Source organism: Glarea lozoyensis (genome assembly GCF_000409485.1).
Source record: "Glarea lozoyensis ATCC 20868 chromosome Unknown GLAREA1, whole genome shotgun sequence".
NCBI classification, from domain to species: Eukaryota; Fungi; Ascomycota; class Leotiomycetes; order Helotiales; family Helotiaceae; genus Glarea; species Glarea lozoyensis.
This window is the reverse complement of record NW_007360983.1, coordinates 934,652-957,845: the sequence shown is the minus strand read 5'-3', so window position 1 is coordinate 957,845 and position 23,194 is coordinate 934,652. Positions and strand designations below refer to the sequence as shown.

The 23,194-nt window shown below is 46.8% G+C and overlaps 6 protein-coding genes across 6 annotated transcripts; 3 read left to right on the top strand and 3 right to left on the bottom strand.

Moving 5' to 3' along the window:
* Positions 1-546: 546 nt before the first annotated feature.
* GLAREA_08966 (C2H2 and C2HC zinc finger) lies at positions 547-2,943 on the top strand (the record flags this gene model as incomplete). Its single annotated transcript, XM_008077927.1, has 3 exons — positions 547-1,070; positions 1,215-2,366; positions 2,415-2,943. The coding sequence occupies 3 exons, from the start codon at positions 547-549 to the stop codon at positions 2,941-2,943; spliced, it is 2,205 nt and encodes a 734-aa protein (XP_008076118.1).
* Positions 2,944-6,447: 3,504 nt separating this feature from the next.
* GLAREA_08965 (Carbon-nitrogen hydrolase) lies at positions 6,448-9,046 on the bottom strand (the record flags this gene model as incomplete). Its single annotated transcript, XM_008077926.1, has 4 exons — positions 6,448-6,586; positions 6,707-6,742; positions 6,796-7,202; positions 7,496-9,046. 4 exons carry the CDS (start codon positions 9,044-9,046, stop codon positions 6,448-6,450), a joined length of 2,133 nt encoding a protein of 710 aa, XP_008076117.1.
* Positions 9,047-10,914: 1,868 nt separating this feature from the next.
* Positions 10,915-13,747, bottom strand: GLAREA_08964 (uncharacterized protein; the record flags this gene model as incomplete). The annotated part of the gene is made up of 5 exons (XM_008077925.1): positions 10,915-11,284; positions 11,332-12,559; positions 12,605-13,304; positions 13,361-13,598; positions 13,650-13,747. The coding sequence occupies 5 exons, from the start codon at positions 13,745-13,747 to the stop codon at positions 10,915-10,917; spliced, it is 2,634 nt and encodes an 877-aa protein (XP_008076116.1).
* A 1,712-nt stretch (positions 13,748-15,459) lies between these two features.
* On the top strand, positions 15,460-17,037 carry GLAREA_08963 (uncharacterized protein; the record flags this gene model as incomplete). The annotated part of the gene is made up of 1 exon (XM_008077924.1): positions 15,460-17,037. The coding sequence occupies one exon, from the start codon at positions 15,460-15,462 to the stop codon at positions 17,035-17,037; it is 1,578 nt and encodes a 525-aa protein (XP_008076115.1).
* A 747-nt stretch (positions 17,038-17,784) lies between these two features.
* GLAREA_08962 (uncharacterized protein) lies at positions 17,785-19,993 on the bottom strand (the record flags this gene model as incomplete). Its single annotated transcript, XM_008077923.1, has 3 exons — positions 17,785-19,114; positions 19,174-19,358; positions 19,895-19,993. The coding sequence occupies 3 exons, from the start codon at positions 19,991-19,993 to the stop codon at positions 17,785-17,787; spliced, it is 1,614 nt and encodes a 537-aa protein (XP_008076114.1).
* A 408-nt stretch (positions 19,994-20,401) lies between these two features.
* GLAREA_08961 (ARM repeat-containing protein) lies at positions 20,402-23,135 on the top strand (the record flags this gene model as incomplete). Its single annotated transcript, XM_008077922.1, has 7 exons — positions 20,402-20,524; positions 20,580-20,717; positions 20,768-20,878; positions 20,934-21,080; positions 21,133-21,506; positions 21,553-21,847; positions 21,900-23,135. 7 exons carry the CDS (start codon positions 20,402-20,404, stop codon positions 23,133-23,135), a joined length of 2,424 nt encoding a protein of 807 aa, XP_008076113.1.
* Between the last annotated feature and the right edge of the window lie 59 nt (positions 23,136-23,194).

Below are 23,194 nucleotides of genomic sequence, written 5' to 3'. Positions count from 1 at the left end.
TCTGTACATGCAAGATTCATATCTTTTCCTCTTCCCACCATTAATTGGCAGGCCGCATCCGTTCTCTCCCACCCCCCGAACGACCGACCCCCTACGTCTCTACCGATCACCGTTTACAAGCCATCGCCTGAACTGCCCACATCCTGCGCCTATTCCGAGAACGAACGACTTCCTCCTCCCTCCTCCCTCCTCTCTCCTCCCCCCCTCCACCTACATCTCCATCTCCCTGAGCTAGATCTTCGCAGTCTCTTCTGTACATCGCCGCCTCACTGCTGTGCCCGGCTCAGAAAGACCACACCTCCTTCCTTCGTCCTGTCAACGCTCTCGATGACATAAGACCCCACGATTTCACTTGGAGGGCTTCTTTTTTATTGTACATGTTTGTTGCGTCGCTTCAATAATATCTATGTTTCGCCAGTTATTCTCAGTCTCAGCCGGCCTCCCCGCGTACCACACTTGCCACCAACAAATCACCTTCCTCGCAGGTCGATAGCATAGGGTCACCGAACTTGACATTACGTCGCTCGACTGGTGGCAAGCGCAATCATGGACATACCCAGTCGTCTAGGCGCGAGGCCGTCGTTGGCATTGCCTTCGATTGTCTTTAACGACTCGGAGCAAGACCGATATCGAACGTCGAGCAGGTCGAGTTCCTACAATTCGTCTTCTTCTACTTCCTCGCATGCCATTCCTATGTCCATAAAAGGTTCGAGAGAACCCGTACCACCGCCATTACCTCCTCCGAAAGACCTGGCAGATATAAGGACAGGAGGAAATAACGGGCAAGATCTAGCGTGGCGTTTTGCGAATTCACATAGGGATTCCGGCGGTCTAGGCTCCTCAGTCGCACCAGGGTCGAGTCTCTATGGAGACAGTAGAATGGGCAAGAACAACGAGGAGATTGACCGTCCAACCTATACAAAAAATGCAAAGGAAAGCGACCGTCCAAATTATTCGCGAAGTACAAGCTCGTCAACAACGATAAAATCAATGCAGCCAGCTGCGGGCGAACATGGCTCTCCCAGGGATGAAGGGTACTCCAGCTATTCCACGGGCAAAGGGTCTTACCGGTCAGTCTGCTTTTCGTTCCATATTACTCCATGAGAAGCTATGTGCTGCTTCTGGTGCTGAAGGTCTACAAGTCCGAGCTTATTCAGCCGCACGAATTCCTGTTGTTATTCTCAAATCGAGACACTGACCCGATTTTATTACAGCAGCAATTTTTATCCAGATTTTTCTGGCGGGAGATCCTTCCAAAGCTCGGTTCACGATACCTTTCAGACAGACGCCCAGGCATACGATAAGTCGTTGTTGCAAAAATTGGACGCCCGAGGACCGGTTGATAAAAAAACCCCTCCACGAAACTATTCCAAAATGTCAGCTTTCAGCTCTTCTGCAAGCGATGCATCACCAACGTCAAGGATCAACGCCGACCACAGGCATCCGAGCCAACTAAAACCTTTGTCCCTCCCAATTTTGTCGGGTCGTCCAGGTCTAGGGTTTGTAGAGAGTCCAGTGGCGTTGGGGAGACATGGGGAAAATCCATTGTCATTTGCGAAATCGACTGAACCCCATTTCCCTCGGTTCGCTTTGCAAACCCAATTTGAACCCAGATCCCATAGTGATGCTGATTCCGACCGTTCCCCACATCCGTATGTCAGGGGATCGGGGAGTAGTTCTGCCATGAGCTTTGGCGACGATGCTTCAAGTTTCACCAGTCGCTCTAGAGATAGCTATGATCCTCGAATTTCACCGGATCATGACGCACAATTTCAAATGGAGGAGACCGGGCTTAGGAGGCTTCGCATTGATGAGTATTCTGGTCGACAAGAACCGTACTCTCCAAGCAGCACAGCAGGACAAAAGCGACGGGCTTCCTCGCCACCCGCGGAAGACGGTCCTTCGCTGCATACAGTCGGAAGTGCGAGTGATTTGTTTAGACGTAGAGAATCTGCATCACGGCGCTCTCCTACCCCACGCCTACATTCGGCCGCTGGATCGGTCTCATCTGCTGCTTCGGCACCCAGAGCGAACTCATATGCTTCATCGACGTTATCCATCACCACGAGCAGTGTGTCGAGTCTAAGTTCATATGCAAGATCTCCAGGTGGGTTGTCACCCGGAGGGTTGGATTCGTCCGATTCTTCATATGTTCCATCCTTAAACCCGAGTCCTCGAAGTTGTGGCCCGAGAGTTGGTCATCAGCGCCATCCTTCGACAGAGGGAAGACCTCTGTTGTCTTCGCACAAACCATCTGACAGCCTAGCCACATCAAAAGCTCACGGCGCACCAAAAATTCAAGGTATTTACATGTGCGAGTGCTGTCCGAAAAAACCAAAGAAATTTGACTGTCAAGAAGACTTAGAGTAGGTTCCCAAACCAGTCAAACTTAATAGTCGCTAATTTCAACGCAGCGCACACGAGCAAGAAAAGCAATACCAATGTGCATACTGCAATAATCGTTTCAAGAATAAAAATGAAGCCGAGCGGCATCAAAATTCTTTGCATCTGCGTCGCCATTCCTGGTCCTGTGCTGCACTTTCTGGTTATTCAGCAGCGTTTCATGAATCTTCAGCACGGCCAGGTGAAGCCGACACTTGTGGCTATTGTGGTGAGGATTTCCCGCGGTCTGGCCTATCCTCGACTTCGCCGGCTGGGCCCCAGGTTCCTATTCCCACGGACCGAGATTGGGATGTCCGGATAGGTCATCTGCAAGAGATGCACAAATTCGGAGAGTGTAATCATGCGAAAAAGTTCTTCAGAGCCGATCATTTCAGGCAACATTTAAAGCATAGTCATGCAGGTACGAGCGGGAAATGGACAAACATGTTGGAAAATTCATGTATGAAGGATGAGCCTCTTCCTGAGCCCATCCGTGGCCCTGGAGCCACTGGTGGTGGGAGAGTATCAAGGATTAACGAGGAAGAAGAACTATATGAATAGAAGCACGTGGTGTGGTGCTAGGGGTCCCTCTCAACTCTCAAGTGAGAAGGAGGAACAGAGAATGCATAAGAGAACGGAATCAATCACGAGACTATCAAGAAAATCAACGACACAAAATTTTACGGCCGTATACGAGATACCCGGTTCGCTGTCTTTTATTCGAAGCATTGCTTGCATAACAACATTATCTTCGGAGGGTTTCTTGGAGGCGTGAATAACACACGACCACAAAATTTCTACATAATTTCATTTAGGGCGATGAGCTTGGCATTAAAGTACGCATGGCGCCAGGTGTTACACAAATTACTTTCAGATGGTATTCTTACCAGAATCTATTTCTGGCACAAATCAATTGTTCGTTGGAAACTTCTTGTATGCATAGGGTTTGGCGGTCTGCAAAGGAAATAGCTTTGGGTTCTTAGTCAACATGGAAGTAGGAAATTCGTCGCGCAGATTTTTGGCCAGGCGCAATATTGGTTACCTAGTTAATGCTAGGTTTTATTTGGAAAATCCATTTTTTGGTTTGGTGGTGCAAGATCTAGGGCTGTAATGCGTCAGGCTGTTTGGTACGGGTAATGTGGAGTATCCATTCATTCTGCAACAGCACTTGGAACCCCATGATGGTTGCCTAAGAATGAACTCATCATTGATACATACTTTACAGATACACGATTCCCTTGCGAGACACTTGGGGCAAGCTTTCATCTCTGCAACATAATTTGACAACAACACAACGTCTTATTTTAGATCTTGAGACACAAGTTTGCCTCAATCCAATTTGCGAACCTTTTAGTCAGAAACCATACTTGTTGTGCTATAATTAATGGCAACTGTAGGTGTGACACTTGATTGGTGATATCTACGGCGCCATCGAAGTATGACGCTCTGTAAATTTGAGGCTCATAAACCAAACTTGTGTACAAAGGCTCGCCGCCCTTTCTTACATTTGTGCCTCAGGTGCTTTGTTGCGAAATGTTAATAGGTTGTTTAAGTCCAATTGTCTGCTGACAATCTCCTGAGTAAGGAGTTTTTTATATCCGGATATCCAAACCTCTCCCTAATTTTAAAAATCAATATATTTATTTCTTACGAAAAGGTAGAGTGTCTATTTTAGCATCTGGGTTTGACGTATCTTAGTCAGTTCCTTACCCTTCCTCGCAGCTCCTCTGTCACCAAACATTGCAACCACTGTTCACAACCACTTGACCCTGAAGTCGGTATGGTTAATCTCTATGTATATCCAATGTTTTCCCTTCCTTCCTCGCATGGCGCTCTGAAATTTGACTGGGTTGTAACAGAAATACGGGCACTGTCCATACTTACTAAAGCCATAAACTTTTCAATGCTTCATCATCCTAGCGGAGCGCTAGAGTTCAAGCCCATGGAAGATAACACTGTGCCACAGCACCACATACCAAAAGACCACCCCAGCGACCGCGCCTCTCAAAACTGCTCACCACACCCCATTTTCATAATATGTAAGCGACTCGCCCTCATAGTCATCTAAATTCCACATCATTCTTACTCCCTTAGGTAGTACCACAAGCGATAAGTCTGATATAATCTTACCTCTTACCCCAAAAACTGCCAACCTCCTGCTTACATCTGATGAGTCTTGATTCCAAAACGGTTCAATTCCAAAATATCTCGGATCTGCAATCGTCAAGCAACCGAGGGATGCTAGTCAGATACGTCGTGAACTCCGTACCATAGGGCACGGCACCGTTAGAATCCTACGAGACGAAAGGCGCGTTGCCCTATCCTGCGTTCCTGACTGGCCACCTCGCCTGCCCACCACGGACCTAGGCGATCACTCTCTATTATATGGGGAAAAGGGAGGGCCCGAAGGATCATTAAAGGCTTTTGGCCCAAAAATATTCCTAGGTCTAGGGTCATCTGTACTGCCTGCAGTAAATTTAAGTTGCTCACGTCAAAACGATGTGTTTTACTGTGGGGCTTGCACTATTCTGCTGAGGTGGGTTTAACAAGTCGTTTATGTAGATGTGCGGCACAGGGACTTTGAATTTTGAGGGCTTGCTTGAGGAAGGACCCAGAGGATAGAGATTCCTACCGGGAGTGCCGCGTGGTTCTTTTGAGAAATTTTGGCCGACTCGTTCCTGGCTACCTTCTCAGTGGGGGTTTGTAAGATCCTGCCGAGTTGAAAGGAGAACAATTTGATCTGAGGCGAGCGGGACTTCGCATACAAAGCATCTTGGGTGACAGTCGGGAACACGATTTTCGGGCGGGTAAGGTTGTGGCTTGCATTTACGGGCTTGCTTCGTAGGAAGGGGCGCGGAGATGTGTTCTATGATCTTCTATTCGGAAGAAGTGTGTTTTGTTCTTTTGCAGTTGGGGGAGTGGAGATGAAACGGCGATGTGTGGTTTGAGCCTCATTCGTTTTAGACGCTTGTACGTAAATAGTAGAACTGCTTTAAAGATCGCTGGTTACTTTGCTGAGCTTCACTATTTTGAATTTTGAGATTTAAGGCTCAACTTTTCGGGGACTTCCTTTGCTTCATGCGAGGAATCTTTTCTAATGTGGTTTTGATGGGCCCGAGGTATCGAGGTATCGGCTATTCGAAGGAGCAACTACTTTTACTTTGAAATTGAGGCTTTATCGGGAGGTGTGGTTGAGCTTTGTTCATTATCTAAACTGTGCTCTTGTCTGTGGGTTTCTCTATCCGGGGGGGGGAAGGATTCCATAAGCAAACTTGTTAGGTCTATGTGCTGCAGGGTCAACAATGAATCAAGGATGTCTATATTCCAGTCCTAGAAGGGAAAGGTAGGGTTCTTTATAAGTCCGGGTTTACCATGTCAATTCTTTACGTGCCCTGTCTGACGAGTATAAAATTGTGCCATTATGAAGAAGTTACTAGATGTAGAAGTCGAGACGAGCGGCATTTTCGGACAGTTCATATTTGCGTTTTCACGTATGTTGCTAATGTACGACATTATCTATTTCGTAGCCCTGAGCAGCCAGTACTTCTAATGGAGCGGCAACTGATATAGCCATCCATATTATCAAATCGACGTGGTCCACATACAATTCAACCAGTTAACGTATATTATATTTCTGATGCTCTCTTTGACAACATCACATCACCACTGCCAAACAAGGTTTTGGACGGATTGAAGACCCACTCCTCAACACCACATATCCTCCCGTAGCGTGAGAAAATTACCTCCGCGCCTTACGTGGCATTGATTTTTAGTCGCCTTGGCAAGGCGCTCGCTAAAATAGGGGACTTGATCCCTTCGATGGTGCATATCTAGTGAAAAGCAGACTGTGCTGTGCCATGGTCATATTTAAAGTTTAAAAAATTCCAAATTAAAACTTTGACTTCGGTTTTCGATGCCATTTTCTTCAGTGACCTGGAGCGACCCAGCCATAAACGCAATTCAATGCAGATCTTATTTACGAAGTATTACTACTTGTAGACGCCAAGTTTGTAGGGCTGCATGCCAGACGTGCACCAGTGACGTAAAAATGAGTTATTCTCCTTCTCAAACATTTTTCTTCTCCACGGTTTGGCTTGCTCTTTGACCCATTATCTTGAGCCGGCCTTCTATCTTCCGATACGCCCAGTCCATGCTAGGATACAGGAACGGCCTCATGTCGAATCGATTGTCGTCTACTCCGTATCTGTTATCATGAGAGTCAGTTTTCATGTGTTCAAACAGAAATTAAAAATCGACTATCGAACGTGGCCTTTGCGGATACGAATATTGCAATTTGCAACAAGGAACATGAACAAAGACTTACGCAACAGCATGAACACTTGGCGTCAAGGTCGTCATCCTGGCACCCTTGTGTTAGCACAGCTTCGACGTTCAGATGTTGAAAATATGTACTTATGTCTATTGATTCCATAGTTGTAGAAAAAGAATCTTGTCTTTTTATAGATTTCTTGAGGGGAGAATTTATCCTGCCAAACGTGCAGCAGCTTCGACCAAACTCCAAATGGACCAAGACGTTCAACACGACGCAATGTCCCGAATATGGATAATTCATTATAAGTGATTCCCATATCAGTTTCATCATCTTGGACGTACTCCGAAGTGATGGGTAGAAGTTCCGCTGTCGGTGGTGCAGAGATGAACTTGTCCAGCAATGGCAAATCGAATTCTGTATTTGCCCAGAGAATAAACCGCTTCAAGTCCGTCTTACTGACTCCTCCAATAGGATTGATATCAGCGGATGAGCAATCATACTTGGTCAGATAACCACGAAGGGACTCGTCTACATTAGCAGAACCAAGCTAAGGGCTATTAGCGAAGATCACATATAACAGAAACGGAAGGGAACAGGCTCCGTCAAGAGCATACATACAACAAGTAATGAACCTGGATTTGGATTCTCAGGGTTATTTGCGTTGCGTTGTCGGATCGTTGGAAGTAGTTGTCTAAATTGGTATGATTAGACTTCCAATGCCGCTCATATAACCAGGAATGTGATATACTTACGCCAGCATATATGCAATGACCATTCTCAAACGGGCCTGACGTATCGTGAGTCTAGAGGTGCGGATTGTGTTGTTTGAACTGGGCATACCTGAATATTTTGCAAGGCTAGATTTGTCGCCGGTGTGCCGCCATACATCTGATACTTTGGTACGAATTTGGTAACGGTAGTAAAAAGAGAAACAAGAGCATGATAGACCGTATCAATGTCGAAATCAAGATGGTAAGCCCCAACAGCTACTGCTAAGTCCTCAGCTCTCTTTCTTGTATCCTGACTACTATTCTCTTTCATGCCCATATATGTAGTATGGAACATCCGAGTCGCAATATCTTGTGGGCATTTTGGGCGCCACTCGCTTGCTGACGGCTCTCCAACAATTCTGAGCATGTCCGAAATAACCTGAGCGTTCTCCTTTTGCATCTCGACAAACACAAGTCTCGTCATTTGGTGTACAATCACGGCAGTAGCACATGAGTCGATACCACCAGAGAGCGGCAAGAAGAAACCCCCTTGTCGTGATCGGCGTAGGAAATCCCACATCCAACACGCAGGACCGAGACTGATTTCTTGTTCTGGTAGAAGAAATCGAGGTTCCACCTCCTCTGATGGTGCCAGTGAAAAATCTGCAAATTCCGAGTCGTCTGATAGCGAGATATCAGCCTCGATGCGCTCGTATTTCTCTTGCTTAATTGCTTGCATGTTCCGTGACTTGGAGTTTCTGTATGTTCTGACTTCTTCAAGATCGACAGTTGCGGTAACTACCTCGACGTCTTGCAACGAGAACTGGCTACCTTGTGCTAGAATCTTGCCGTTGACAATAATCATCGCACATCCATCATAGTACATTCTCTCGCCATCACACCCGATTTGGTTCGAATAAAGATAGATTCCACCAGACTTCGTTGTTGCTCCTCGAATAAGATCAACTCGAGTCTGAAGCTTCCGCAATTCCCAATGACTGCCACTGCTGTTATTGAGAATTTCAACACCATCCAGACCCATAGAGATCCCGGGATTGTTTGGTGTCCAAAGCTCCTCACAAGTCTCTGTGCCAATACAAGTATCCCTGGTACTGATTACTGCATCACCAATTCTACAAGTCTTCTGCCCGTGCAATTTTTCAATCATCCTCGGTAGATAAAAGTCCTCCACAATCCGCTCACCTTTCCACGGCGCGAAGTATCGAGCTTCATAGTAATTGTTGTCATTAGCAAGACTCATTTTCGGTCGAATAAGTAGAATTTTTCCATTGTAGCAGATGCATCTACAGTTGTAAACAACATCTTTATGTCTAACGGGCATTCCAATGTCGAGTAGAATATCTTGGCATTCCGGGTGAACAAGAATCTCACTCAAGCTTTCCCATGAGTGAAGAAGAGTATCTGACTCCAAGAAGTGATCGAGACAGCCATATCCCGTGATTTCAAGTTCCGGTCCGACTCTCATGGCGCATCCTTTGGCTTTTGCCTGTCGAATTGATTCAATGATGTTTTTTTGATTGGAATCAAAGGCCATCGCCCATTGGTTGAGCGAACTTGAGAGAACGTTAGCCCATCTAGGTTTCAATCCACTACTACTAAATTGAGTAGTGCCTCCAGCAGACGATACGTACCAAGTCGCGAGCGTCGTAAGATGACCCATCTCGAGTTATGTTTCTGAAAGAATGTATATGCTGTCCTATCAAAATACCTTGGAGAAAGAAACTTTGTCCAAGTCTTTCTATCGAGCAGAATTATGAGACTCTCAGTGTTGACAAAAACAGTAGATGAAGTCACGAACCAATGCAAACCGACGCTGCGTGGAACGAAGGGAGGTTTTGATACACGTTATTACCCCACTACCCCACTACCCCATTATCTCCGAAACTAGCCCGTTATAGGTAAGTCCGCCTCCATTATATTCAGGTAACTGTCAGGTGAATTCATGGTCTGCTAACATGTCGAAACCTAAGTCTACCTAGGTATGCAGCAAGGTAAAGAGGGCAAGCAATAAAACACAGGTTTCCACTGTTCATACTTTCCAACACCTGACAGCATTATTGATAAAAGCACAATAGAGTTGTGGCTAATGTCCCGAGCTAGGGACAACCGTCCCGTCTAGACCTCGTACGGTACCTCTAGACTTGGCTTTTTCATTTTTATTTCGAATCTCCGAGGCACTCCGGCCGTTAGGACAATCACCCGTTTCGGCCGAGGTTTTCCAGTAAGGATAATTATTGAGCTAATGAGGTCATTAGTAACCTTGTAATGCATCACACGAGGAACTTGGCCATAGACCAACACAAGCGGTTCTCACTACGGGATTACAAGATTTAGGGTTTATTACAGTAGTAAAGATTGGGTCAAATTGTTCTGCAATGCCATGGTTCAGTACCAAAAACTTCCATACTTTACTAGCTAGTCTCTTCCAAAGCTACCAGATCGCTCGCTTTTTGTTCGTCTGATTTCCAATGCCCCCTTAGGTCATACCTGAGCCATATATGCTAATGTAGCTTGTAACCCACGTTGTTGGTAAGGCTGTGCTTTCCTTAGTTAGTTCTTCGCGCGTTATTCCTCAAACAGATCTTAGCTTTACGTCAGTTCTATTTTTGTTGATGAGGGCTAATTCTTAGTTGGGATTTATTTCCCGAGCTCAAGGCTCAGTCAGATCGCCACTATGACCTATGCGCGATGCAACTGGAAAGAGCTCGTCACATTCTCCTTTCAGGTGTACCACTTGTAAGGAGAACGCTGTTATGAACATTCATAAAACCATGCTGTTGTGTAACCTTCTTTTCAGCGACACAAGGACTGACTAGCAGCGGATTAGTACTTTAGGATGTTCCATGTTTTACACCTACAACAAATTGCAAAGTTATAAGCGGACGTAAATAGGTCCATTAGACTTGAACTGTGACTATTCGCTACCAGACTAATTCAAGTATGTAGCTACCTTGTTGACACTGAGCATAGCATGCTAAACATCCGACAACTCATGTTTCGCAAGGTTGTTGAAATGTTGTTTAGTAAGAGTGAAATAAGCCGGCTCGGGTCCATGTTAGCGAACAACTTAAGGTGGAGTCTCAACTCATAAAATAACAGCCGACTTGCACTCTCAGTAGGTCATTGCAATGTCCAATAGTAGTGGCACGATTTGTGTATTGGCTTCACAAATAGGGAAGAGCAGACACGACTCAAAAGTCATCGAAATCTTACGAGGAGTAGACTTGCCGAATCTTTCATTTGTGTGTTTCATGGGTATTTTACTCCAGTTTAACTAATCCACGCCCAAAGAGAAGTTCAGGAGGGTGACTTTCAATGTAGATGGAGGCACCGAATTCATCTCAAGGCATGCATTCCCATAACTCCAGTAAATGTATCATTCATCTCATAATTCATGCATTCATAACCTCGCAAACTATGCCGCTTCAAACAACCCACGAATTGCACAATAACCGCCTTGTACTGACTCCGACTATTTATTGCAGACCCCTAGAAGAACCCTTCATTGTCTTTCGAGCCCGCATGTCGTCAACCAAATTTAAATCCCCGATTAGGATCCCAAGTTTTGTTGGAACCTTGTTGTTGTCCACCTTGCTGCTGCTGCTGCTGCTGCACCCCCTGACTCCCAAGTCCTCCGAATTTGATTCCCATTTCAGGATTCCAAGTGCCTCCTGCGACAGGACCACTATTCTGCAAAGATGGACTACCTAACGAAGCTCTCGTGGCTATGGGAGCAGGAATATCCTGTCCACTATTATTCGCTAATGTGGAAGATCCGGAGAGAGACGTTCTTCGACTTGGCCCCTGAGGAGCGTTATAGGTGCGTGGAATTTGAGCCGGTGCTGGAGAGCTTGGGTTGTGCATGCTCAACGAATTCAGAGGAGGAAGCGAGAGCTCGCTGGGTAGAAGTTAGAGACGGTAAGCTTCCAGGGTAAAAGTACTTACGATTCCAAAGCCATGGCTTCTTGCCTCCTATTATACACGAAAGCCTTGCATTCGTCTCTGAAACGCCCGACGATGTTTGCTAGATCATTGTAGAATTTTCTGGCCACTTCGAGGTTGCTCACAATTTCTTTGTATGCGAAATATGCATTCTCCAGCTTTTGTAAAGCCTGTTCTCGATCGCGAGACGATTTATCGCCGGCTCTGGCTGCTAAGAATTGCGCATTGGAAAGTTGGAGTTGAGAAAGTAATCGCTCTTGTTCCTCGGTCTCCGATTTAAGCGCTTGCTTATCTACTTCATATTTCTTAAGCTGTTGCTCAAAGAAGTCCTCGAAATGAGCAGCGACCACTGCTTGATTTGGTAATTCGCGTTCGAGGCGAGCGGCTTCGGCAAGGATACTAGTATTGATGTCATCCTTTTTGGATTTCTCCCTCAAAGCTTCAATCTTCCGTTGTCTACGCGATTCGAGGCGAGAGACTTCGTTGAGACTATTTCGCAATCGAGAAACTTCTCCTTCCAGTTTCGGTGGAATGGCCGCTCTGCGACTGCTTGGCACAAAATTTCCAATATCTCGATCGGATCCAGAAAGAATTCGTAGCATTTCTTCGCAGTTTCTAAATTTATTGCGTACCACTTCATCGCTATTTGCAGCACCAACTAGGTATCCTTCCACTTCCGTAGTCCTGGTATAAAGTTTACTGGCCACTGTACGTGAGTCTGGTCTTTGCCATCTGTCAGTGCCATATTTGGCTAGCAACCTCTCGTTCTCAGCAGCTTCCGCTTGAAGCAGCTCTCGACCTTCCGCAAAGATAGCATCATCAGAAGCCTTCAATTTAGCAGTATCAGAAAATGATCGCTGAAGTCTTGTCAAGGCATCTGCTTGTCTGATCTCTTCAGCATGGGCAGTCAGCGTCGGTGGTAACCCAAGCGGTTTTTCCAAAGCTTGCAAGGATCCAGGAAGGTTGAGTGAGCGCAATGTATCGTGAATTTGCGTGGTAAGAATTTCGAGCTCGTCAATTATGTTTTTGTTGACAAGACGATCTCGTCTTTCTTCATATATACTGGCAGCTTGGTGCACCGCGAAGGGTACCAATTTTGCGAATAACGGTGGGCCAAACTCCTTCGAGTCTCCGATAAAGTTTTGCGGCTCTGAGGTTTCTTTGGGAACTTTTGCGACAGCCATATTGGCCCGGTCTAGTGTCTTGAGCTCTGACTTCGGTGGAACAGGGTCTGCCTCATTAGTAACTGTATTATTCGCGTGTTCAGAGCACTTACTTAAGTATATTAGATCATTGTCTTTCTCTGCTCTTTTCAGGTCTTCCGAGACCCTATTCTTCAATCCATTCAGGTCACCTAACACAGACTTATTTAAGTATCTGGCCTCTTTCAATGCCTCATTTACACACGTAATGCTGTCCCTTAATCTCGCAACTTCTTCGCCATACTTTCTCTTTTCTAAGCAATCACACGCCTGTCTATACTGCGCTGCACCCGCGAAATGGTGGTGTTTAGCTGTAGTATGATGTATCCACTCTGAACTAACTGCCTCACTCTTAACACCCCAGTCTCCAGCAGCACCATAGAAATCAGAGACTTTTGCAGCAAGTTTGGCAATTGAAGCATCCTTATAGCCATCCATTACAGCTTTTTGCCAGAAACATTCTTGAGCTTGAGCGAGCATCAGGTATTCAAGCGATTCGAGGGTCCCATCATCCATGTCTTCCGGAGGGGCAGTTCGTAATTCTGGAATGACTTCTGTCTTGATATGGGAGATAACTCCCGCAGCGAGACAGAAGTAATTGCATGCTGCTCGTAGACCTTCCGTGGTGGCACGATTCGACGCTGTCGCCAGCTGAGAGTATAAAGCTGCGAGGTTGTACAGGACATTGGCAAGTTCAAACTTTAAGTTATCTTGTGAAATTGGTCGCTCCGTATTGTATCCCAACGCTGGGTACCAAGTGAACTCTACCCCAATCTGCCACCGTTAAGTCAGTCGGTATTCCAGAATTTTGGCCTTCCAAGAATACTGACATCTATGGGAAATTTAGCCCCCATCCACGAAATCTGCCCCGCATACGCAGCTATCTTCTTAATTCCACTTGTGTGCGGTTCTCTGACATGTACCGCATCTCTCCTCAGCGCATCGATAACCTCCAGATCCTGCCGGAACATATCAGGATGCTGATCATATTTGCTTGAAATATACCCTTTGATCGCAGTGGACAGGGCAACCGGGTTCGTCTTGCGGAACGGTAAGAAGAGGATGTTGCTGGCCTCCATATTAGCAAATGCTGAGAATACTTTGCTTCGGCAGACTCACTTGGACATGACAGGTAATACGGCTCCTGTCTTCACGCCAAACTTTGGCCCACTTGTGCTGGCTAACGCGACTTTGTTCCAAAGTGACGATGACTTCATCGCAGCCTGCGTTTGTGCCTTAGGCCTCAACGACCCCCCCTCATTAAGCGAGTCTGAATACTCGAGTTGTTGGCCAGGAAAAGTGTCAAGGGAAGGTGAGTAGTCCAGAAAGGACGTGTTAATTTGTTTTAAAATCTTCACAACAGACTAGATAGTTTGCCATTAAGAAATTTTGACGCATTATCAAATTGACCAATATTTGTGTACAGGACAATTATCCATCCAATAGTTCAACCTGAGATACAAAACAAACTTTTTACCAAGTCTAGGTTTATCTTCTATAACCATACCATTTTCAATCTAACAAGTTTTGATATTCTGGGGCAGGGCTTCGATTTGAAGACTTATCAGCAAACAGTTGGCGGAACTATTTCACAGTAAACAGATCTCATGTCAGTGATATTGTGCGAGTATTGCAAGCGACCAAGGAACAACCGCTATCTAATCCTTTTCTCGCCTGTCTTACTCATATAGTGGTCTAAATATATGTAACGAAAATATCTAGCGCTCACCACCTTTGAAATTGTAGGTAAATTATTGTCGGAAGGATGCTTACCGAATCAAAAGGATCTGAAGCCCCCGCCACGCCAAGGTTTGCTGTGGCTCAAGCTGCGATAGTTCATGCTTTCCAGGTTGACGACCGGTCTTCTTCGCTCTGACAGCGTATCGCACGCTTCCAACCAAACTTGAGACGACCCGAAGCGCAACCGCTGTCATAAATAAGTTGCTGAGTCCAGCGCAGGATGTTGGGCGAATACTCCCTATTCGACGACTCTACGACCAGCAATAACACCACGGCTGAAGGACTTTTAAGCGTGCAGCCTGCCGCCGGCAAGTTGCATGAGTACTTGGGTACCTGTTGAACCAAAGAAGATAGCAAATTATGTCGAAAGTAGCTGCTATTCGCCATGGGAATTCATCATATGAGATTGTCCGAAATGCGATACCACCGAACGAGCTTGTGACTGCCACTCTCGTCCCGCACACGGAATCACGGAAGCATCAACGAAAATTAAGAAAACGTCTGAAGACGGGATGCCCTTGTTTCCTGAACGTAGGTTGGTACTGGCTAGCATCGAAAAGAAACTCTCCTTACCACATAGCCTTCCAGATTCTACCTACTGGAAGGAGGCCTTGCGCGTTGAGGGCCTCAACTTGAGACCTCGAGGGCTTCCTCCAGCTCTACCAGCTAAATCGTGTCAAGACAACACGCATCAGCACAATAACAAAGACATCGATGCCACGGATAAATACAACAATCTAGTGTGACGTCGCCAATCTATCTCTGTAATTATACAGCAACAATACTTGACAGGTGTTGTGCAGACGCCGGGTAACAATTCCCACGACCTAATCGTAAGCCTATTGAGCCTATTCCTTCTGACAGCATGACGTTAATTGTTGGCTCTTCCTTCGGCCATTTGCGCTGCAATTGCATTGTTGTGCGCCTTGATCGCTCCCTTCCTTCCTGTCGTATGTCGCAAGGAAGCAGAAATACTCGTTCGCACCTCGCACCTTCCCCTCGTTTCTTTTACCCAGTCTGCTGCAGGCCATCACTCTAACGTTACCTTGTCTTCTCCTTTTCCAAATCTCCGTCACTCTCATCTCACCGGCGTTTCTCTCTCTATGAACTCTTCTCATTGCGCTTGGCGACACTTTCTTTAAAAGTAATCTCGGCTACAGATATATCAGGAGTACCTCCCTCCCTCGCTATGGGTACTTCAATGGCGGCTGGCACAATGGCCAGACTCAAAACACGCAATCCTTTTGTGCGCGCCATATTGCTTTCGCTCTTCTGTTCGGTGCTAGTTCTGTACACTGTCTATACGCCAAACCCAGCAATTGCAAACTTGGAATCTTTTCAGCCAAAAGTCAATCTTAGCAATGTAACTCATCGACATTGGGACTGCTCTCTGAAAGCCGACCGTCTGCAGGCCTTACAAAAAAAATACAAATTGGGCGACGACATTGAATATGGACGTCGTTATGTTCGCTTCCATCGACAGGATATCGACAGATTAAGCGTTACCAAGATGGACAGCGAACTATTCCCAAATGGCTTTGACGAGATTAACATCAAAACCCCCCCTTCAACAACCACATGCCTCAAGCCATTCGACGTCACGGTCCCTCGGTCACCGTATCCAAGTACCGTGGATGCTTCGAGTTTGCTATTCGGAATATCGACCACTTACAAGCGACTGACAAACCCGGAAATGCGACTTACCAGAGAATGGGCACACTGGTTGACAAACAGTCATGGAAAGTCTAACGGGGCAGGGCTGATTCTGCGTCTGGTCGATGCATCTCCTGGGGAACTAGAGGAGGCCACGAAACAGATGAAGTCAATGGGCATCGACGTGAAGGTGTATGCGGCTGATAGCAGTATTGAAATGGCCAAGCGTTATCTTTCGTTGCTGCCGGAACTATACAATGATAGCTCTCGAGAACAACGAAAATTTCTTGTCATGTGCGACGACGATACCTTCTATCCTTCCATGCATGCACTCCTCGAACGCTTGTCGCAGTATGACCATACCACAGATCTTTATCTGGGTACTTTATCAGAAGATATAAACAACATTCAACGTCATGGATCGCAAGCTTTTGGCGGCGCTGGTGTCTTTTTCTCTATTCCACTTGCAGACAAAGTTGCAAATCATTTCGAGCAGTGCAGCAGCCCACAGAAAATCAAGGAAGCAAATACTGGGTGGGGTCCTCAAGGAGATGTGCTTCTTCGTATGTGTATCTCCGAGCATACCGAAAGCACGTTGACAATGATTCGGGAATTGCATCAGTTGGATATTATGGGAGATCCTGCAGGCTTCTACGAAGCTGGACTTCGCCCATTGTCTCTTCATCATTTCAAGGGTGGAATATGGCACAAGGCATCTGTGTATGAAGGAGCTCAAGTCGCACACGCATGTGGTGAGGACTGCTTCCTGCAAAGATTCAGGACGGCCGACGATTTTGTGATTTCCAATGGCTTCTCCGTTGCTTACTATCCTAAGGGCATCGACTTCAATCTATACCAGACCGAACGCACATTTGGACCAGCACCTAACGACTATGGATGGAATCTCGACTTCATGATGGGCCCGCAAAGGAAGAATCTGCTTTGGACTGGACGAAAAGTAGCATGGGAATTGAAGGAGTCAAAAATCGAGAAGGATGGATCAGTACGGCAAACGTACATTCGAAAAGCGGACGATTACAGATGGATCTATGGACAGAATGGACCGAAGATGTTTGAGAAAGATGGGGTTTTGGAATTGATCTGGACTTCATGATTACTATGGTACGACTAGTACTGATGGACGCACTGTTGAGAATGGTAACCTTCTTTTATCCTGGCACTTCGCCAAGTTTTGAACACGGAGACTTCTTGGACACTTTTGGTCTTTTGGAGTCATGTTGGCCGCACAGCGGTTTTTGGGATTTGACATGTATTGATTATGGACGGCGTTCTTTACGGGCTGGGAGATTCTGAGGGTTTCTGCTGCATTTTCAGCAGTCAGTAGATGTAAATATCGATATTAAGGGCTGTAAGATATGGGTCGCTTGCTGGCACGGATAAAACTAAGATGGATCATGGATGATAATGAATATATATATACTGCTACTCGCTCGTTTCTCCGACTACATTTTATTTGTTGATGCTGACATGGAAGTGAACTTGTTGAACCCCCCTATTCAAACATTTCTCATCATATATTCTTCTATGCCAAGTTACAGCTACTGCTTTCAACACTGCCGAAAAGGGCATTGCTAGAAAAAGAAAAGCTTGGAAATCATGGAGTTAGGTTATGTGTGAAGGAAAAGAGCTTATGACTGACTTGACATATAGACTTGGTTGTTATGGACGTAATCGCCTCCATAGCAGACACAAATGGATTCTATATTAGAGGAATTTGGCCTCTAGCTTAGTCCTTAGACACTGATATATCAGCCCGCTATATGTCGCGTAATAAGGGCCGTTAGATGCTCAACCATTCACACCATATTCCCAAAGGCGTCGAATCACCTCTAATACCTCCTCACTCCACTTCAAAAACTCTCCCCTCCCCGACCTTCTCTCTAACAACCATCTTCCCCTCACTACACCCAAGCTCAAATCCGCCTACATCCTTAACACCAATCCAATCTTCCATCCTCCGATCCCTTTCCCTCGTCTGCTCCGTATCAACCACCTCTTTCCGTTGATGAACACTCCATCCTTTAGCCCTCCTCTCAGCCTTCGTCGCTTCGGTAAGATGAACCCCGAAATTCGCTTTGCGGTTTGGACGGGGGTTGCGGAGATACTCGTCTCGTTTTTGGGCGATGTAGGAGGCAGAAGGGCGTGGTGCGGGCCAGGTGAGGAGGGGGTTTGTATGACTGAAGGTCTGTGTTGCGAGTAGGTAGGATGGGGATTGAGGCCGTGGTGATGGTGGAGAAGTGGGGTAGAGGTAGGCGTCAAGGGGGTGAGGAGAGGTGACATCCGTGTGATGTGAAGGTGATGCTTGGGAATTACTAATGGGTGATTGAGTCTTGGTGGAGGAAGCTCCTTCATCTTCGAGCGGGTGAGGGCGGAAGGTCTCTTCAGTGATCGGATTTGGTATTTCCTCGGTAGCGACGTCTTCTTCTCTTCCGTCATCAGTAGCTGCATGCGGGATTATGCCCACTAGAGATGGCGACTCGAGTGTCTTGGTGCGTATCGACGGATTCCCGGGAACAGATGGGCAGTCGTGAGGTTCCCGTGGCAAACTGTTCACGTCTCCCATATCTTCTTCGTTTCTCGCCTCGTCTGTCTCGTCTATACCTGCTATATCTATTCCTGCCATACTATGGTCTTGAATATTTTCCACCTGGGTTTCTGATGCAATCTCTTTTCGGGCAGATTTTCGTGCAGCAGGTCTGCGGTAATACGGGGGTGAAACATTCATTATTTGCTCGCTGGACTCTGCGCCTATTGGACGAGTGCTTAAAGACGAAGTCCGTTTTACTTGATGAGGACGTGTCCCTTTGCTGTGAAGAAGCTGCCTCCCTTCAAGCCTCCGCTTGGATTGAGCATCAACCCTCAACGCCTTTCGCACAGATTCTTGTTTAGCAGCATTCGCACGGGCGAGAGACGCCTGGTCGTACCTAACTTGCACTTCGTGCGCCTTGCAAAGAATACGCCCACGAACCACACTGCTCAGCGGGGGATTAAGACAGCCGTCGATCTCGCAGGAGGGATTCGCTGGAGAGTGTGGGTGTTGGGAAGCAACAACCGTGTGTAAAGATGACCCAGAGCGCGGCTGCTCTTGAACTTTTCTTGATGCTTGATCTCTGGCTTCTTGCTTCTGTACCCTAGATTGACATTTTGGTCTGTTACAGGCCAGCAGCTTGCTTGTTGTCCGTCAGCGAATGCCCGAAAGGTTCCAAGTCACCAGGTTGAGGCTACTGACTTTTGAATTACTTCGATGCCAGCCTTTTGCAAGCAAGTTTTATGATACGGCCTCTTACAGCCATCGCATCTACTGAATTTTCTGGTCGAAGATTCAGGCTGTGCACAAAATACGCAATTGTTTAGAATAGGTCCAGACGACATCGAGCTCCGATCATCTCCCGCGTCGAGTCCTGCACTGGCAAACTGTACGGCTAATCAGCAAGGGTATGCCTATGATATTACTTGAAGGCGAGAAAAAAGATTTATATGTCTCAGTTCTTTTCAGTTTTGAGAAGTCTTCAGCCTGCACACGGCGGTTTCGGTAAAGAACTGAAAAAGTCCCATAGTTGCCTCAGCTAACGACACAAAGCCTCGCGCCATCACATCCTCGTAACTTGCCTTCCGGGGAAGGACTCATGGTTTGCTCCGCAGCCTTTGGTCATAAGTCCTGGAGAATGGCGACAGATGACTCCTGATCGCGGAACTGTTGATACAACATGGTTTTATCCTGAAAGATCACCGAAATACACCAACACTTTGGTGATATCGGTCTTGCCTTGACTCAAGGGACTACTAGCGAAAGGTGCAGAGACAAAGCGAAGCAAGAGTCCTCAGCAGAGCTACAGAACTGATCAAGTCCCCACCAGAACCAGCAGCGTGTTGAAACAGTCAGACCTTTTACCAGTTGTTCATCACAGACATATGATGGATCATTTGAGAGATATGAGTAACATACATACCGCGGGAGAATGCATGCGGGAATCGTCGATATTGCTATTGCTGTTGTGCCTGGTGAGCGGCGAGCGGGAAATGCGCAAAGAGATGTTTGTGGAAGCCATATTTGACGCCATGATTGTTTGTAGACCGCGTCCTAAGGGGCAAAATATAGCCAATGCAAATTGCGATTGAAGCGAAAATAGAAAGAGATGTGAGTAGAGCGCATCTTGTTGCCCTGGAAGCTGCTATGCTTCTGCAACACCATGCGCCAGGAACATAGACACGTTGATGAAATGATGTGAGTTCAGAAGACTGTACAGGCGGCTCCATTCGTAGTCTAGATCCAGACGCGTTTCCCCTCCAAAAGCCTTGGCGAACCTTCACATCGTAAATAAGGTTAGGGGTCCTAGACTCCTAGGGCCAGCGATAAGGGCCAGATATCGGTGCGACAGCCCTCGTACCTTTGCCATGCACATGCAGTTTACACCACATTTTAATTCTCAGTATTGCTTATTTTGATTTCCGGCGGCATGGAGTTTTTTAAATCAGCTGTTGCCTCAGCAATTTCCAAAGGCCCGCCATTCCCTTACACCTTCGGCGATCGAGTCGATGTAGACACAAGCATCTGGGCTTTGCACAATGGAACCAAACGGGTATGAGTGGCATCATGGAGATGTTTTGGGCAAGGTCGCTGAAACGTAATAACAGGAAGATGGAAGCAACTGCAGCATATTCTCGTTCGATGTCACAGCGAATAAATCACGCCTGCCAATGGCTAGGAACGCCGTCAAAAAGCTTCGAACTTTACGACACCCAGGGGTAATTAAGGTGTTGGACACAGTGGAGGTATGGCGCACTTCAGCCTCCAGCTGGCACTGTTAACAAGGCATGCATAGACAGAAACATATATCTACATCGCTACAGAAAGACTCGTGCCTCTGAAGTGGCACATAAAACGGAAGAGCATGAGTCCGGAGACTTTGAAATGGGGCCTGTTTGGTATTGCTGTAGGAGCCCATGTTCGCTGGTAGTAGGGGATTCATGTTGACAACAACTTCAAAGCAAACAATCAAATTCATAAACGACGATGCCTCCTCCGTACACGGCGCTCTGCGCGTCGGGTCTCTATACACAAGTGAGAGTGGAGAGTGGAAGGTTGGAGGTTTCGAGGTTTTAAGCAGCATGAAGGACGACGAGGCGATAATATACGTATGCTGGGCTAGACTGTTCTTCATTTTCCCACCGCTAATCGAGAGCCCAGAATTACGGAAGTCTTGTTCCTGACGCCGGACGATACACACCACCAGAGTGTGCGAAATCTGGGTGGGAGACAATAAAGAAGAATCCTATACATGCGGTCGATGCCTACAACTTTGGCACTTTAATATCCGAGGTTTTTAATGGGGAATTCCTGGGCAGTGACCAGGCAGGACAGACAAAGGGGGTCCCTCCAGCCATGGTTGCGAGTTACAGAAAATTAGTCAATACCAACCCTAAAGCCAGAGCCAGTGTCGGCAACTTTCTTGAACAGGGTCGCCGAAATGGGGGGTTCTTCGAGACGCCACTCATCAAGCTGACGGATAGTATGGATAATCTTGGGATGAAGAGTGAGGAAGAACGGGAAGAATTCTTGAAGTAAGTTGTAAAGAACATGAGGATCATCAATACTAATTCTGGAAAGTGAACTTGACCAACTATCCGATGACTTCCCCGAGGATTACTTCAAGATGAAAATCTTGCCGGAACTTCTCAAATCCGTGGAGTTTGGTGGCGGTGGCCCCAAAGTGTTCGGGGTTGTGATGAAGATAAGCAAAAAGCTCACAGACGACGAATTTGAATCCAAGGTCACTCCCTCTGTCGTACGCCTTTTCTCAAGCCCTGATAGAGCCATACGAGTCTGTCTGCTCGACAATCTCCCTATTATGATTGATAGGCTACCACAGAAGATTGTGAATGACAAGATCTTTCCGCAAATGGTTAGTATAGAATTATAGACTATTCATTCCATAGAACTGACTCCATTTCCAGGTTACTGGCTTTACGGATGTCGCACCTATGGTCCGAGAACAGACCGTCAAGGCCGTTCTGACTATCATTGGAAAACTCTCTGACAGAACCGTCAACGGTGAACTATTGAAATATTTGGCCAAAACCCAAAACGATGAACAACCTGGTATCCGAACCAATACCACAATCTGTCTTGGGAAGATAGCGAAGAATTTGGGGGTTGGCAATAGATCAAAGGTCCTCATCGCTGCCTTCACACGCTCACTGAGAGATCCGTTTGTTCATGCACGAACTGCCGCCTTGATGGCTCTGGGTGCAACGCTAGATTCTTTCAGCGAGGATGATTGTGCCAATAGGATACTTCCCGCCCTCTGTCCTTGCCTGATTGATAAGGAGAAGCTCGTTCGGGATCAGGCAAACAAGACCATGGATATCTTTCTTCAGCGTATTCGAAAATTTGGTTCTACCATGGCCGATACCGTGCTACCTCCGCCAACCTCAAACGACAACCCTACTGCCTCAGCACCGCGGATGGGTACACCTCAGCCCAGCGAAGCAGCTTCCTGGACTGGGTGGGCAATATCATCCTTTACAAACAAAGTTTCAACGGCAACTGGTGAAATACAGGCATCATCAAATGGTGCACCCGCTGCTGCTACCCGTTCCAATTCCTCGCCTGTAATTGATTCGCGACGAGCAAACACTGTGCCAGTGACAGCGACAGCGACAGCATCTGCATCGAGCTTGCACCGTCAAGCAGTTACATCTCCTCCGGCAACATCGGCTCGTACTTCTACGTCTTCGAACGCAAATGATTACTTCCCAGAAGCGAATGCTGACGGAGACTTCGACGACACTTGGGGTAACATGGAAGAGGACACATTCTTCGACTCTCCGAGTGAAACTCCATTAACCACCACGAAACCTACTCCCAAGCCTACCACAAAGGCTACTCCAAAGCCTGTTACAAAACCTTCCGCAATCCCCTTTGAAGACGATGGCGAGCCCGACTTCGCTGGCTGGATGGCAGCGCAAGCTGGCAAAAAGCCTGGAGCAAAAGCCCTACCAAAGGGGCTCGCCAAGCCGGCAACGTCAAGACCCATAACTGGTTCTCGAACGGCATCGACTGGGGGTATTGGTGGTGTTGGCGCAAAGAAAGCAGCCGCGGTAAAACCTAAACCTGTGGTGGCGAAGAAGGTTGATCCGACGCCTAAACCTGCAGCTGACGATGATGATGGATGGGGCGATGGCTGGTAATGATATACAAAAGGGTTTCAAGTATTTGCTCAGAAGATTTGGAGTTTGGTTTGGTTCAT